This window comes from Oryctolagus cuniculus, chromosome 16, assembly GCF_051225735.1.
Source record: "Oryctolagus cuniculus isolate XC-2025 breed Fujian yellow rabbit chromosome 16, ASM5122573v1, whole genome shotgun sequence".
In the NCBI taxonomy this organism is placed as follows: Eukaryota; Metazoa; Chordata; class Mammalia; order Lagomorpha; family Leporidae; genus Oryctolagus; species Oryctolagus cuniculus.
The window spans coordinates 65,449,681-65,467,751 of NC_142882.1; the positions used below are offsets into that span (position 1 = coordinate 65,449,681).

General features: G+C 42.1%; 1 protein-coding gene across 17 annotated transcripts in view; it reads right to left on the minus strand.

The window, feature by feature from the left end:
- The window catches only part of VPS41 (VPS41 subunit of HOPS complex), a 188,163-nt gene extending 171,426 nt beyond the window's left edge, over nt 1–16,737 (minus strand). For 11 of the 17 annotated variants that reach the window (XM_008261661.5, XM_089315641.1, XM_089315640.1 and 8 more), the window contains exons 1-2: nt 16,700–16,737; nt 5,928–5,966 (exon numbers count right to left, since the gene is read on the minus strand). In XM_008261661.5, coding sequence (XP_008259883.1) covers nt 5,928–5,966; nt 16,700–16,720 — 60 coding nt within the window. In that variant the 5' untranslated portion in view covers nt 16,721–16,737. Of the gene's footprint in view, nt 1–5,927; nt 5,967–16,366 lie in introns of all 17 variants that reach the window. The other 6 variants (XM_089315634.1, XM_089315637.1, XM_089315632.1 and 3 more) reach the window with 4 other exon arrangements.
- Nucleotides 16,738–18,071: the final 1,334 nt, after the last annotated feature.

The following is an 18,071-nucleotide window of genomic DNA, read 5'->3' on the forward strand; positions in this document are numbered from 1 at the left end:
AGAAATCATTCTTTAGGTTTAGAATTTAGGCTTAGAACATTATTTTTTTTTAAGTGTTGATGCTGGACTCAGTTTCCCACAACACAGCTGAGCTAATTACTCTGGAAACATCTTACTTCCCCCACATAGCTCATCTCTCACACTTGATCCTACACTTCCTCCTGAATGAACTGCGAAATGATCACCTTGACGGTGGAATCCTCTTTGCCTTCTGCTGTTGTCTGGCTGACACTCCTGCATGAGGACATACATAATAACCACTCAAATGCTCTTCCAGGGTCTCTTTCTAGTTCATTTGTCATCAAACCTCACAATCAAGCCTTAGGTAGTTCTCTCACAGCCACAAAATCAAGTCCATGATGCCTGCTTTGCTATATTAGATGTTTTACAATCTCATCCAAATTTCCTTCTCCAGCCTCATTTCCCACCTCCCCCCTACATCCAGCTTCACTGAATGTCTCAAGGTTAGCTGAGTATAAGTGCACTTGCATGGCCCAATCCCTGCATGTACACTTCCTTCCTCCCAAGAACGCTCAGCTTCTCTGCTCGGTCTGACCTAAGGCTCTAGACATACTCACTCTTAAAGATTCCAAATGAAGCCCTCCTCATCCACCACACTGTGCTCCTACCTAACTCGGCTACCACTTACATCCTAACAATCAGTTCTTAACATTGAAAAAAATCTTAGTGCTTTAAAGGTGGAAATGAAATCTTTTTCTATAATAATGGACTTCTTTGTCACACCTTTCATAAGTAAAATACCATAAGAAATTGTCCAGTTCATCATCTCAAGCTGAGATGAACAGTATACTGCATATTTAAAAAAACTCCGGCCAGTGCTGTGGCTCAATAGGCTAATCCTCCACCTTGCGGCGCCAGCACACCGGGTTCTAGTCCCGGTCGGGGCACCGGATTCTGTCCCGGTTGCCCCTCTTCCAGTCCAGCTCTCTGCTGTGGCCCGGGAAGGCAGTGGAGGATGGCCCAGGTCCTTGGGCCCTGCACCTGCATGGGAGACCAGGAGAAGCACCTGGCTCCTGGCTTCGGATCAGAGCGATGCACCAACCGCAGCGTGCCGGCCGCAGTGGCCACTGGAGGGTGAACCAACGGCAAAAGGAAGACCTTTCTCTCTGTCTCTCTCTCTCTATCCACTCTGCCTGTCAAAAACAACAACAACAACAACAACAACAAAACTCCTAAACAGGAACACCAGATTAGTTAACTTACAAAATTTGCCAAAACAAATTAAGTATTAACATAAGTGCTAGTTCATTAACTATGTAAATGACACACTTACTTATTTTAGTTACAGTATGGTTTTGGATTTCTACTTTAACTGCAAAGTACGAGTTATAATTGTGGAAGTTTTACATAATGACATATACATGCTTTCAATTATACTACACTCAGCAATTTCATTTCATTTGGTTGCAGTTGCCAAGATCAGGGAAAACAAGTGGGCAAGTTTTGGGCAGGCAATATCCTTTTGTCAAACATAAATAAAAACTTCAGATAAACCTGGTAAAACCGCAATGGAATACAATTTGGAGATACCTCACAAATCTGAATATAGTCCTACCATATAATCCAGCCATCCCATTCCTGGAAATTTACCCAAGGGAAATGAAATTAACAAATAAAAGTGTTATCTGCACCCCCATGTTTATTGCAGCTCAATGCCATGGAATCAACCTAAATGCCCATCAGATGAAGACTGGATAAAGAAATTATGGGATATGTACTCTATGGAATACTACACAGTGGTTAAAAAAATGAAATCTGTTCATTTGCAACAAAATGGATGAGTCTGGAAAACATCATACTTAGTGAAATAAGCCAGTCCCAAAGGGACAAATACCATCTGTTCTCCCTAATTTATGATAACTAATAGAGCACCTAAAAGGAAATCCGTAAAAGTGAAATTGACACTTTGAGAAGCAATGACTTGAATAGCCCTTGTCTTGACTGTCAAGGAATAGTTTTTTTCTTCTTTTTTCTCTTAATACCATTGGTTGAACTCTTTACTTAACATGGAATTAATCATATGTGTATAAAGTCAGTTGAAAATAGATCCCAGTAAGAAATAAGAGTGGGAATAACAGAGTGAAGAGGAAGTTCTTAACTGTACAGCTGAATAGTTCTGCATACATTTCTCCAGACTTACTTCTAAGGGTACAGCTAAAAACTTCCCATGGGACTGAAAATCCCATTAGTTGGGTGGTAATAATGATATCTTAAGTGTTAACGTGATCATATTAAGTGTTAAATTGATCATATAGATAGGATTAAGTATTAAAAAGATCATATAAATCAGATCAAGTACCTGGTAATAACAACAGATAGAATTAAAAAGGGGTTCGGACATGGGAAGCAGTCCACACAACAGACTCATAGAATGAATGACAATCGCTCTAAATAGCATTCTGACCCCAGAATCAGCCCTTAAGACATTCTGGTCTGGAGAGCATTTCAGGCATGGAAAGCCAAGACACTGTAGAAAAAAAAAAAAAAAAGTCCTACATGAAGGATATCTGTGAGTAAGACCCCAGTGGAAAGAAGGGGTCATCAAAGGATACACTTCTCTAGAGGAGGAACGAACTTCCACTTTGCTTATGGACCTATCTAAATACTGACAGAGTTTGTGGACTCAAAAGGCTTCCATAGCCTTGGCAGCTCATGTCAAGAGCCTCGGGTGATCACTGACATCATACATCAGAGTATTAATGGTTAAACTAACAACAGGAGTCACTGTGCACTTACTCCCCATGCAGGACCTCTGTCCTTAATGAGTTGTATTATGAGAATTAACTATAAAACTTATTCTCAAACAGTTTTTTATATTTTATGTGTGTGGTGTGTGTGTGCAAATTGTTGAAATCTTTACTTAGTACAGAATTGGTCTTCTGTGTATAAAGTTAATTGGAAATGAATGTTAATAGAAAATACGACTGGAAATAGGAGAGGGAGGAGGAGGTGGGGAGAAAGTGGTGGTGGAAGAGAGGGTATGGTGGGAAGAATCACTATATTCCTGAAGTTGTACTTATGAAATTTGTACTCATTAAATAAAAGGTTTCTTTGGTTAAAAAAAAAATAAGAACTTCAGATAAACCTAACACAATGCTTCTCCTGGGATAATGCAAAAGCCTACTTTATTTGAAATGCATCAATTCATAAAATCATAAATGGTTATGATACATGTTTGAAAACACTCCACATTATTGTTTATAGAAATGAAATTGAGTACTTGAATAAAGAGGTAGAATGTATATATGAAACATGGTTATATATTAACTTGACAGGAATAAACATAATGGAATGAAGGGACACAAGAAGAAGGGGAAAGAATAAAGAAGAATTCTTCAGCCAATTGAGTGGTGTCTCAAACCAGGAGGGGGCTTCAAAAAGTATATGGAAAATTCCCATTTTCAATTCATCAATTCATTATATTTTTCCACGAACCTTTTCAAACTCTTGTGTATCACTTCTGGAAGGAAAAAGCTATTCCAAATGAGTAAAGGAACTCAGAGAAAACTCCTCCAAAGGCTGGACTATAAACAAACTTAGTCTATTTACCAAGTATTACAAAGTCTAAACTTATCAGCAGTCTGCCTACATGGTCCATGTACTCAATAGAATCAAAAGTATCTGGAAGAATAACTCATTCACAGAGCTACTGGGGAGTTTCTCTAAGCACAAAGGTTGAAGCACCAAGCTAGACAATGAAGTGCCACCACCCCCACAGTTAAATACCAGCTGAAGAGCACCAATATTTACAGAGGGATTTCTATGTGCTAGGGACTACAGCACTTACTTGACAAACATTAATCTTGTCCAGTCCTCACAGCAATCATGTAAGGCAAGCAACAGTACCCATATTCCACATAAGGACACTAAGGAACAGAACTGTATGAGGGAGAGCAGATGCATGGACCCCAGGGTCCAACGCCAGTCCTTCAGCTCTATCCCAAGCAGAGGCACCTAAGCTAGATGGTGAAAATGATGGAAACAGCTGGTGGCTACCATTTCAGCCTGGGACATCAGATGGCCCACCCTGTGGGTCTGTTTCCTCAGCTTAAAATACCTACCTTCTTCCATTTCTTTTCTTAATTTGATTGACTCTCATTTCCTAACTTCCTAGGCTTTTTTGTTTATTTTTCTACTCTGAGTTTTTGAATTTCCAAAGTAAGGTCATTTGTCATATCTGCAAATATTTGTTTAAAGATTTTCAACTCATGATTATTACAAATTTCTACTGCTGAAAATTATTTCACTTTGTTTTAAATTTATTTGAGAGGCAGAGAGAGACAGGGAGAGACAGACAGCTCTCCCAGAAGCAGTCCCATCCAACACCATCACCTCTGGTCCCAGGTACATTCAAACACCCTCCCATAAATTCCCCAAATCCACCAGGTCTCACATCTGCTCCCACACTTCTGTACTCTGTGCAGCCATCCTCTAAGGATGATTTTTCTTAATGCATTATTTTTATTTATTTGAAAAGCAGAGAAACAGAGACAGAGATTTTTCTATTCACTGATTCACTCCCCCAAATACTCCCAATAGCAGGGTGGTACCAGGCCAAAGCCAAGAGCTAAGAACTCAACCCAGTGTTTCCATGTGGGTGGCTTGGACTCAACTATATGAGCCACCACCTGCTGCCTCTTCCAATGCATATTAGCAGGAAGCTGGATGGGAAGCAGAGACAGGACTCGAACCCAAGCACTCTGATACTGGACTGATATGGAGCCTCCCTGGGGCTCAGCCACATTCTCTTCACTTCTACCAGCCTCCATCTGACGCTCAACTCCAGAGCCAACTCTGCTGGCTTTAGATGTTTATTTCCCTACTCATACTGAAGTCGTAGTTCTCCCTGCCTCCTAATTATACTGGAGGCCTGGATTATGTATGCTTTCACTTGTTCTCCTTATTGATCTGTTTAATATTGGCACGATATGTAGAAAGACTGAGATTTAGGTAGCTGCCAAAATCCCCCTTCACTGTGAAATGAAATTCCTGAACAGACGCCTAATACCCTAACTTGACTAACATGACCTCTACCACCCCAACATGGCTCTGCACAAGTGATTCCATGAACATGGGGATCTCAGTGAACTTAAGATCTCCAAAAATAAGAATGGTAATCTGAAATGGTTTGCAATACTTTATTAGAAATTTAATATATATTAAACTACCTATATGTATCTCAGAAATGCCTTACCAGTAATGGAGATGCTAAGTAGTGAAAATGTTAAGAAGCAACTGCGAAACAGAAAATGCTTTCTAGCAGAATATGAATAAGCCCATTTTTCCCTGAAAAAAGCAAATAAAATCAAACCATACAAATTTAATAGACTATCGTGACTACAGTCATAAAAATAAAGCGTGATACAGTTTATCAATTTTATCCACAGATTAAGAAGAAACACAGTTTTTGTTCATTTTCCTATGTTTATTTTGAAAGAGTTACAGAGAGCATGGGAGAGACAGAGAAAACAAGATCTTTCATCCACTGGTTCACTCCCCAGATGGCCACAACAGCTAGGAGCCACGAGCTTCATCAGGACTTCATCAGAACTCCCACAAGGTTGGTAGGAAACCAAACACTTGAGCCACCTTCCAACACTTTTTCCAGGACATTAGCAGGGGCTGGATCAAAAATGGAGCATCTGGGACACTCACCAGCACCCATATGGGAGGGATGCCAGTGTTGCAAGTAGGGGCTTTAACAGCTATACCACACACCGGCTCCTGTGTTTATTTTGTAAGCTAATCCATTTACTATTGTTAAAGGCAACTACCACGGCTCAATCACGTATGGCCCTACTTTATCACCCCATCACCTCCCACCACTAGGGATAATGCCGCATTGAACAAAGCAGAGCAAGTCCAAGACAAACTAACACAGTTACCTACAAATTCCAGGGCCTTACCTCAGACTCATCTGTGGATTCCTCAAGAGACCCAGATTCCTACAAAGCACAGAGAGGGAAATGGTCAGAAGAGATGACAAAATAAAAAACACTCGCGAGAGGAAATGATCCCCGAGTCCCCACCACCAACACCCACGTGCCGCTTGTTGGAAGGACTGCGCAGGCCCTGACTCCTAAGTGCTCTAGCGACCCAACATGAGGACTCTGACGTCATGGGATCCACGCTTCGGTCGACCTCCCACCAGCAGTCAGCCAGTGAACAAATCACCACAGCAACTAGTCAGCTGATCACCTGGAAGAGATTCCCTGGCTAAAAAGGAAAACCCATCTGGCAATGTGGCCTCCTTGAGGCCTTTGTTTTTCATCCTTGAGGAAACTGCCACTCGAGGTATCGGCAAGCCAATTTTTATACTGAAAAGCTCTTGTGCTGTTAACTGTGATGCTATTAATCTCACTGAGTCAAAACGATTGTCTTCCCAAAAAAAAGAATCCTCCAGAAGTGGTCCCCAGCCCACCCTGTGCAAACAAGCTGTGTGATTTACATGCAGTCTTTAAACCATTAACCCTACGACAAATTCTGCCGTTTAACACGGTTTCCCGCTTGCTAGACAATGAATCTCGCTGCCTTGGGTGAAGCCAGGCAAAAAGGGAAAAAATACACTAGATCCTGCTAATCTCTCATCTGTCCACGGAAAGACAGAATCTGCTGATGCCATGCATCCTCAAGGAGGTCAGCAAAATGAAGATTTACTTAACGTACTTATAGATATCAATAGCAATAAAAGCTTACCACTAATATGCTGACACTGAATGTAAGCATTTTACAGCAATCCGTGAGATAAACAAAGAAAGAACAACAACAAATGGGGCAAGGACAGTTTAGATATAATAGTTTTCTATGAGAAAATGAACATGTTAAAGACAGTCAGATGCATATACTTGTATTACTCAAGACAAGCTGACTACCAGGAGGAATGGAAATTTGGTATTTAGAAACACTTTTACTTCAGGCACTGAAAATCAGTAAGAGCCTGTTAAGTGGCAGGCCGCTCCTGGTCAAAGGTCATCTTTAAACTGGGGATAAATGATACCTATAATTGAGAATTTTACTGTAGTTACCTAATTAACCATGATGAATATTATAATCTGCTCTACATTCCAATATAGCTGGCTGAATTCAACATTAATCTTTAGTCTTAGAAAGCGCTCATTAGTTTGCAGTTACAATCCTCTACAGTAACTTTCTGTTCTTTATACCATTAAGACACTTAAAAAATCCAAATCTACTACTTGACGGTTTTCCTAGGTAGTTAATGACATGGAGGATACTACGTTCTAAACCATTTCTGCTTTGCACTAACCACCCCAGTTCCTGGTTTTACTCTTCTGACCATCTCAATCCTTCTCTTTTGGACATGTTCCACTTCTAATATTAATATTCACTAACTCAAAGAAACAGAGAGTCCAAACACAAATCCAAACTTATACGGTCAACTAATTTTTGACAAGGGTATGGAGAAGACACAGTGGGAAAAGCAGTCTCTTCAATAAATGGTACTAGGAAACTGATCTCCACACATGCAAGAAGGAAACTGGATCCTTATCATACGTCACATACAAAAAGCGACTCAAAATGGAAAAAAGACCTAAACAAAAGACCTGAAACTGCAGCACTCATAGAAGGAAAAATCGAGGGAAAAGTTCCCTGATACCATCCATGACAGTGATTTCCTGGAGATCAGTCCAAAAGCTCAGGCTACAAAAGCAAACATAAATAAATGGAACTATATCAAACTAAAAGGCTTCTGCACAGCAAAGAAAACAATCAGCAAAATGAAAAGGCAACCTACAGACTGGGAAAAAACATTTGCAAACCACCTATCCGTTATGAAGTTAGTATCAAAAATTTATAAAGAACACAATTCAATAACAAGAACACAACCCAACTTTTTGACTTTTCTCCAAAAGAGACGTAAAAACAGCCAATAGGTACATGAAAAGTGCCAAACATTGTTAATCAATCAAGAAAATACTAATCAAAACCACTATAAGATACCACTTCATACCCATTAGGATAACTATGATCAAAATGACAAAGGAATGGGCAGGTGCTATGGTAAAGTGGGTTAAGCGGCCACTTGGTACACCCACGTCCCGTATGAGTGTCTCAGATCAAGTCCTGCCTCCACTTCCAATACAGCTTTCTGTTAATGAACCTAGTAGACAGCAAATGATGGCCCAAGTGTTTGGGGTCAAGTCACCCATGTGGAAAAACGAGACTGAGTTCCTGGATCCTTGCTTTGGCCTAGCCCAGCCCCATCTCTTGCATGCATTCTATCTCCTCATCTCTTTCTGCTCCTCCTTCTCCCTCTCCCTGTCACTTTTCCTTTCAAATAAATAAATAAATCTTTTAAAAAGGCAGATGTAAGTATTAGCTTGGTGAGAGTGTGGAGCAAAGCAAACTCTCATTCAGTATTGGTAGGAACAGACACATACAGTCATCATGAAAAACAAAGATTCCAGGGGCCAGCGCTGTGGCACAGCAGACAAAGCTGCGGCCTGCAATGCCAGCATCCCATTGTGGGCACCGGTTCGAGTCCTAGCTGCTCCACTTCTGATCTAGCTCCCTGTTAGTGCACCTGGAAAAGCAGCAGAAGATGACTCAAGTGCTTCAGTCCCTACCTAGTCCAACCCCAGACATTGCAGCCATTTGGAGAGTGAGACAACTGATGGAAGACTGATATCTCTCTCTCTCTCTCTCTCTCTCTCTCCCCCCCCCCCTCTGTAACTCTGCCTTTCAAATAAATAAATCTTGAAAAGAAAAAAAAAGTCCTACAAAAATTAAAAATATTGACCTAAACTCTATCTTCTGGGGATATAACCAAGGAAATAAAATCAAATCACTACCATGTTAAAATATCTGCACTCCCACGTTCAATGAAGCATCACTCACAATCGCAAGATGCAAAAACTACCTCAGTGTCCATCCACGAGTAAAGAAACTGAGAAATACTCACATGCATGAATTTCAAATGTTTTTGCACCAAAGTAGACTTAGCTTTTAATTTTTTTCCACGAAATTCCTGAAGTACTCGTGTGTGTGTAAACATGTATACAATATACATGTACACATACACCTGAAAGCACATTTAAAATCTACAGTTTTCTTAAAATATGCATCTTCCATGAACTTGTAGAAGACCATTTATTTGTACGATTTCAAAATTGTTGGCAGCAAAAAAATTAATCTTTTAATTCTATTTTCCACAAATTTTGTAGCCATCTCATACAATGGGATATCATTCAACCTCAAAAAGGAGGAGTTTCTGCCATTTGCTACAACATGGATGGCCTGTGGAACATTATGCTAAGTGAAATAAGCTGGACACAGAAAGAAAAGTATTACACAATCTCACTTATTTGTGAAAAACTTAAAAAAAAAAAAAAGAGTCAAACAAATACAGAGAGACAGAGAATAAAACATGGTAACCAGTGGCAAGGCTTGAGGAGATACAGGTTAAAGGATGCAAAGTAGCAGAGATGTGGGATGAATGGGCCTAAAGAATTAACGACCACCTTAAGTACTATAGTTAATAAAAGGGTACCTTATACAGGATTTTTGCTGAATGAGTAGATTATAACTTGTTGGTTTCAATCTGAAGCTTTAAAATCCATGGTTATTTCTAAATCCAAGCCTTCTTTCAGAGCCCACGCTAGATCTCACTTCCTTCATAGAATTGTCTCCAGTGAGCCCAAGTCAAAAGGTCCAGATCTGGCCTCCAGAGGCCTTTGTTTTTCCCATATCCTCAGCTACCCCTACAGAAACTGCCTTGTTCTAACAGCAACCATTTTAAATACATTGTGGATAAACCCAAAGGCTGTGGCCTTTTTGTCTCCAGTATTCTACCCAAAGTAACAGCTCAAAAACAGGTTTGCTGGTGAAAATAAGAAATCAGCTGCTGATTTGACACAGGAGAATCCTGCCCCCTCCATGCTTCCCCAGTACATTCCCTTACCATGCAGGAGCAACATCAACTGCATTTTCTCCAGGCAGGCGCTTGAACGACCCGCTCATGCTACAGGACAGTTACAGAACAGGCACTGGAACAAGGCAGCTGTACATGACGACACAGCAATTCAAAGAGGACATCAGTGAACTAGCAGATCTCTCAGGAGACCTCTCTAGCACAGGCTTGCAAGCAACCCCAGCCATAATCCTACCATCAGCATGGGCCCCACGACAGTGGTCTGGGAGAAGACAGCATAGCTGGCCTCAGAGGCCACAGAAGGGTTAACTCGGGAGAGAGGGAAGCCAGGACCATCCTCAAGGTCTCAGAATTTTCCAAGGGCACACATTGTTTGCTGGCAAAGAAAAACAGAATTTAAGGGGGAAATGGGAGGCTGCAGTCTTAAGATTGCACCCTAAGTTTCGCAGGAGTGCCGACCTGGGTCCATGCTTTACAAGGCTGGCATGGTAGCACAGCCAGTTGAGCCGCCACTTGTGACACTGGCATTCCATATCAGAACGCCTGTTCGAATCTCGGCTGCTCTGCTTCCAATCCAGCTCCCTGTTAATGTGCCTGGGAAAGCAACAGATGATAGCCCAAATACTTGGGTCCCTGTCACCCATGTGGGAGACCTGGATGGAGTTCTGTCCCTGGCTTCAAGCCCTGGCCAGCTCCAGCTATTGTGGCCATTTGGAGAGTGAAACAGTGGCTAAAAGATGTCTCTCTTCCTCCCTCCTTCTTTCTCTGCCTTTCAAATATATGTCTTTTAAAACAGAAGAAGCAGACTCAGGCCCTGAGAAATCAATCTGCACCTGCAGAAGAACATGAAGCATTCATCACCGTTGTGCAACGTTCTCTCCCTTCCTAACAAACCAAGAGCCAGCAGACCTTAACGGGAAGGAGGGTTGGGCAGGGCCAACAGTGTGGTGTGGGCATGGGAAGACATATCTCACGATATGTTTGATATCCCTGTGTCACAGAGCCACCATTTCATTACTGTTATTGTATTTACTTGAGAGAGAGATGGAAGACAGAATGAGAACTCCCATCCACTGGTTCACTCACCACATGCCCACAACGGCCAGAGAAGAGCTGCAGCCAAATGCCAGAAGCTGGGACCTCAATTCAGGTATTGCATATGCATGGCAGAAACTCAATTACAAGAGCTATCACTGTTGTCACCCAGGGTCTGCATTATCAAGAAGCCAGAATCAGGAGTGGAGCTGGGATTTGAATCCAGGTACTCTGACATGGAATGTGGGTACCCCATCTAGTATCTATTTTGTTTGCTTTAAACTTTATCTTCATTTATATTTCAAAGGCAGAGAGACAGAGACAGAGACCATCCATGTTCAGGGCCACTCCCCAAATGCTTTTAAGTCAAGACTGGAACAGGCTGAAGTCGTAAGCTCAGAATCAATCCAGAGCTCCCAAATGAGTAGCAAAGGGACCCATGTACTTGAGCCATCACCTGCTGCCTCCTGGAGTCTCATCAGCAAAAAGCTAGATGTGAAGTGGCATAGCCAGTACTTGAACCAGGATGCTGGCATCCCAAGTGGCAACTTAACTGCATCACACACCTGTCCCTTAACTGGTATCTTAACCTCTAGGCTTTATGTCTGTTCCCAGACCTTCGATAGCACAAAGCTTAAAGGAGCTGTGGCCAGTTTTATGCATCCAGGGACTGAGATGGCTGGTAGGAAAGGATACCTGAGGATCTGGCAGGAGCATGGGGACTCAGCTTACCAACCCCATTCAACCCACTGGGCTCAGCTACTACCCTCATGCTGCAAATGAGAAAAAGTTTGATGTCTGCCCCAGAGTGGGAAAAAGGGACAAGCTCAGTGACCCAGTCAGCAGTCTGACTATGCACGGGAATCACCTATTCTCAGTCCAGGGGACTGACTAATAGTCACTATTATACTCCATCCTCACAGACGTTGATTCAACATCTAAAACAAGAGCCTGGAATCACAACAGTTGTTAACAAATTCCAGGGGGGAGTGGTAGGTATCAAGAAGCAACAAAAGCATCTGTGATTCAGCAGTCACGAATGGGGAGCTGCATGAGGCACAGGCCCTGGTATATGCCCCTCTCCAAGGTGGTAATGTGGTATTAGAGACTTCTAGTAGGGCACAGCAGTGAAGACACTTCACTGCTGTTGGGATGGCCACATTCCATCCTGGAGTGTCTGAGTTCACATCCCTGCTTCACTTCTGATCCAGTTTCCTACTGTCATGCACCCTGGGGGGCAGCAGATGACAGCTGAAGTACTAGGGTCCCTGACACCTGCATGGAACGAACAGATGGAGTTCTGGGCTTTGGCCTGACCCAGCTCCTGCTGTTGCAGGCATTTCGGGAATAAACCAGCAGATGGAATACATTTCTCAATCTCTCTCTCTCTCTCTGGTCAATCTGCTTTTTAGATAAATATAAAATTCGAAAGATTAAAATGAAAATAGCAAGATTGCTAATAATCGGCTAGTGACATCAGCCTCCAACCCAGACAAACCCTAGTGGAAACAACAATGACAAAGCAATAAGCAAGTGTCACTAAGTTAATTTGTGAGTGCACTTTACTTACATGATAATAATGAATGAGCCCTCTAAAAATTCATATAATGCTATGCTTTTGGGACTTCTTGTTTGAGCTTTGTTTTTCTTTTAGTTATTGGTAACACTGTTTCTAAAAATCTTAGCCACACTGTAAGAAAACAGAAAGGGGAATACCTAACCCAAGACCAGGTTTAGATGATTAATGGTTGTCCTATTAACAAGACAATCATTTCAACCTACCCACTTAACCGTACTTTATTTCACTGCATGCTCACAGGGATCTCAGGAAGTAAAGTTCCCAATTTACAGGGAAGAAAATGGAGGCATTCAAATGTGTTGACTTTTATTTTATGCATAACACACGGGGTAAACACAATGCATATACAATCCATAACAAAAACAGAATTTTCCTGATGTCTAAAATGTACAAGGGGATTCAAAGCAGAAACATTCCTATAAGTTCAAGGGATAGATAATTTGATTGCTCAAACATTTTAATGGACCAGGCCTGGGGCTGAGTGGGAGAGATGAAAGGGTACCAGGGGAGCAGACAGGACTAAAAAACATAGAAAAATCTACATTAATTTGAATTAATAACTTTTAAAAATTTCAAGAAGGTCAAATAATTTTAGGAAGTTCTACTGAACCTAAGGATAATCTGACAATTCAGAAGACTATGCCTCCCTAGTAAGTGCATTTAAGTCTTTTATTATTTTATTACCTGCTACCTGTGATGCAGCAGCCCTGTGGGAGATACCGACAGGAAGAAGCTCTTGTCCTTATTCTTGAGGACTCCGCAATCCGCAGAAGAGATAAGACAAATACACCAACAAGCAGACTTCAGCAGAATGCTATTGATAAGATAGGCATGGACAAAACTGTTGGGCATCTGTGATGATGAAGGGCAACTCTTTATTATTTTGAAGCTACATAAAACTGCCGGTTAGATTTCTGGGAAGAATGGAGTTTTAGTTCCTTTGGTGAACTGTAAAATATATATACAGAGTAGTTTTACAAAATTTACCATATTTAGCCAAAGTAAGTCTTTTTAAGTCCCAATAACTTAAGATTTTTTTGTTAGATCCAAAAAGTGATTTTTAGCTTTATTCAGTAAACTGTTTCATATTAACTTACTCACTGCAAAGGTCACCAGTTTGGTTCTTCCCCAAATTGAGGAACAAGCAATCAAAAAAGTATACAAAGCTTAGGAAAGTTTTAGTTTTGTGTTGGCCATCTTGGAGGGCTGTTTTCATTTACAGTACATGATAACCTGTGATTTATCATGGTGCTGTATTTAATACACATCTCAATAGCTAACACATTCAGGAGGAAAAGACTGTATCATGATTTTCTAAAAAGCTCAAGGTAGCAGAATACAATTAGTAAATTTATTTACTTCTGTGTACTTTTAGCCTTCAAGAAATTGTACCATAAAGGCCTTATACTTCATCCTATTTTAACAGCTTTCTATAATGAAACACAAATGCGCCAGTCAAGCAGAGAAAAGTCTAACCACTTTTCATCAATAAAGAACAGACATTATTAGTGCAATTATTAAAAAAAAAAAAAAAAAAGGACCAGTTATCAATGTTGGCTTCTTTCTGCCATGGACCGTAGACAACCAGCCTTTATAGGGAAGAAACTGACACCACTGGGAAGGCAAAGTGTTTTAGTGAAAAATCGGGAGTTCAGAACTGAGACCTAAAACTAAAGATTTATTACAGATACAAGCTTCAAATTATGCAAGTTGTCTCAATTTCAATTTGCTTATGTGCACAATTCATTTAACGTTCATTTATTAAGTACCAATTATTATTCTGGGTGCTGGACATACATACAGCAGTGAACAAATCCTTGTTATGATGGAGCTAAACATACTTAGGGTGACAGTACACAAAATACACACAAAAAACTAAACAGAAATATTAAAATATAGCATATCCTATGGTAATGAGCAGCATTATATCAAAAAATAATGCAGAAGGAGGTTTCACAGAATGGTCAGAGGGTCCAGAGCTGTGGCACAGCAGGTAAAGCTGCCGCCTGTGGCACCAGCAACCCATATGGGCACCGGTTTGAGTCCCAGCTGCTCCAATTCTGATCCAGCTTCCTGTCAATGCACCTTGAAAAGCACTGGAGGATGGCCCCTGTACCCATGTAGAAGATCCAGAGGAAGCTCTTGGCTCTGTTTCAGCCAGCTCTGGCCATTGTGATTATTTGGGGAGTGAAGCAGAAGATGGAAGCTTGCTCCCTCTTTTGCTTGCTCGCTCTCTGCAACTCTTTCAAATAAAAAAATACATCTTGGAGAAAATAAAATTAAATAAAAAAGAATGGTCAGAGGAAGTCTCACTCAAAAAGAACACCTGGCCAGAGACCTAAAAGAAGTGCAGGGAAAGACCATAAATAAGAGAGATCATAAGAGGGAGCCGCACGAGTAAAGCCCCTGAGGTAGGAACAATACGAAAGCCAGGGTAGTTGATGCATTCTGCCAGAAAGGGAGAAAAATGAGGTCTGAGGAAGGTAGCAAGGGTTGGCTGGGACACAGTCCTGCAGGGAAACAAAGTTATTGGAAAGGCTTTGACTTTCCTCAGAGTGGGATGGGAAGCCACGGGAAGATCTGGAAAGTGGGTGGTATTTGACCTGACTTATATGACAAGTCTATAGGAAGTGAAATTAAAAGATATGTTTATGTAGGTGCAAAAAATTTGGAAATCCGTGCATACATATCAAAACAAACATTAACTTCACAGAATACTTTTGCAAGGACCAAATGCAGTGGGAAAAGGTGCTTTACACTGGAACGTGCGGTACAAATTGATGCATTCTGATTACATCCTTAACTTTCTATGCTGCTTCCTACACCAGACAGCTTTGCCCAACACTTCCTCAGCATAAAACAGCAAGTGCTAAGAGCAGTTCCTTGCACTGTATTACAGTGTATCTAACAAGATGAGGAATTTGGCTATGTGCTTTAAAACCAAACCACAAAACAGTATTTCAACGTGAAATGAAAATAAACAACGCAAAAAACATTCTCACCGCTAATCAAACCAGGCAGTCACAGTCATGAAATGATAAGTCCTTAAGGACCTTAAGGAGCATCTTCGTTGAACTGCCCAGAAAGGAAAAGAGAAGCCCTCATATTCAACAGGAGATTCTCTTGTTATCACAACCACCAAGGAAACTCAATTTCCACCTGGTCAAATGTCTTAATTATTGGCCTAGCTACAATACATTCAAGGAAGATTTTCATTACGAAGTGAAAATAAAGCACCTTACAAATGGTTAAAACAAAAATAGCGAACCAGGTAAATGTCTCTGAGGACAGTCAATAGCTCATCCTCAATCCACTTTTAACAGGACACACGGAACCGAAGGCCCAGCTACTGTGTGAAGGAAAGCTGGGTCAGAAAAAAACTGAAAGAACACTGGAAACAGAAAGTTCAGCGATCCGCCCCAGGTTCTAGCCTCGATCTGCTTCCTCTCCTTGTGGTGGTTGTGTCGACTCTGCCATTTCACCTCCTGGGTGGCTTTCACTCTGGCCATTGTGAAAATAATTCAGATTCCCACCATTAATTAACACCCCACCGCCAGTAGCCAGCCACAGATAATCCCACTTAACTTTTACCGAGCCCAACAGTTCTAAACACCAATTTTGTGCCTTAACTCACTCCATCTTAGCAATGTGTTTGAAAGTTAAAGGGGTAGCCCAAAGTCACTCATCTAGTGGAACCACACTGGAGCGTAACCAGAGCCTTGAATCCCCGCTGCGCAGCAAGTGTTCGCCTCAGCCAAGCTCCCCCTCTGCTACCCCTCCTCTCTCGCACAGCACTTCCCACAGTCCATGCAGCGGAAAACAATTTGAACTCCAAGCACCTGCACTCAAAACTCGGGTCATCTCTTTCGGCCCTCACAGGCAGTTCTGGCGGCAGCTCCATCGGTCCCCACGCCAACAGGTCACGGAGCACAGGCCACAGCACCCGACCCAAGAAAAGGGCGACTCCGGTACGGCGGTGTGTCAGGCGCTCGGCCCCCCGGCCCTCCCAGCAGCAGGCAGCCATCCCATTCCAGCCCTCTGCGGCCCGACAGGACCGTTCCCCGCCACGCCCCGCGGAGGATCTGCCTGAGCCTCCAACAGCCCCGCACCTCCCACCACGCCCGGATCGTCTTCCCTTGCCTTAAGCCCTGCACCACCGTCGCAGCACTTACCTGCTCCTCTGCTTCCGCCATGGTGCGGCCGTCGAGTCACATGACAAATCCGGAAGTGAGGAAACCCAGGGCTGTGTCCGGGCCATGCTGGGAATTGTAGTTTCAGCTGCATCTGGGCCTGGCCATCTGGAATAGATGGTGAACTTAATGGGACTCATATGGGCTGCCAGCAACCCAAATGCAAGGGAGTTCTACTTTGGAGAATCTGAACATAACCACTGTTAATGCTGTAATTTTCTGAGATGATTGTAGTGTCTATTAAATGCTTACTGTATTCCAGAATCTGGGTCTATATTGTGCATGCATTATCTCGTCTAGTCCTCCCAGCAACACCCACTGTAACTCCCAACAGTGAAGAACATTGTAACTCAGAAGTCACCCACCTAGTAGGAGACACAACTAGGGTTAGAATGTAGCCCTGTCTGCTGTGATTAGCAAATGCTGCTTAGTCTACAAACTTCTTGCTATGTTTTTAAGTATATTAAGGGAATATAAAACAATATTAGCAGTGGAGAACCAGAGAACAATTTATACTCCAACAAATATTATTTAGCTCCTACTACTTACTACTTTATTTTGACATCTGGCATGTTAACATTGACTTTTTAAAAAATTGTCATTTAATTAACTCACTGGTTAAGATTTTATTGAGTGTGTTCTACAGGTAAATATTTATGGCTGAGTATACACTTGTCAGGTCCAGCCTTGTGGCTCAATGGTTAAGCCACTGACTGCAATGCTGGCATCCCATATGAGCTTTTGTGCAAGTCCCAGTTGCTCCACTTCTAATCCAACCCCCTGCTACTATACCCTGGAAAGCAGCAGCAGATGGCCCAAGTACTTGGGAATCCAGGCTCCAGGCTTCAGCCTGGCTCAGCTGAAATGAATAAATAAATCAGGAAGGGAGGAAGGAAGAATATACAGGTGTGGTTAGTAAAATCTGTGAAACCACTGAATTCCTCCCATCTTAGAGTGACTAACCCCCTCGCCATATTTCTGAGCCATGATGAACTGACCTCCCTAATCTCCAGGACTTTGTCTTTCCCGAAGACAGGCATTTTCTTCTTTCCATCCACGTGGGCAGCTGATAACAGGCCAAGGGCAGCGTGTGCTGGATGTCTCCGTGCTCCTCTTGGCTCTCTCTGCTGCACCGACTCACACCTACCAGGAAGTCGTGGACTCAGCTCTCTGTGCATCCCCCGAACTCCAACTGGAACTTTCTTAGCCTCTGGGTTGTGGCATCTCTGAGACAAAAATAGATCAAACTCAAAACATTTTGGGGTCCTTAGACAAGCCTCCAGGGCTCTAAGTATCAACCTGTCCGATTCAGTTATTTCTAAGATCTCTTGCAAAGCAGTCCAGGACCAGACCT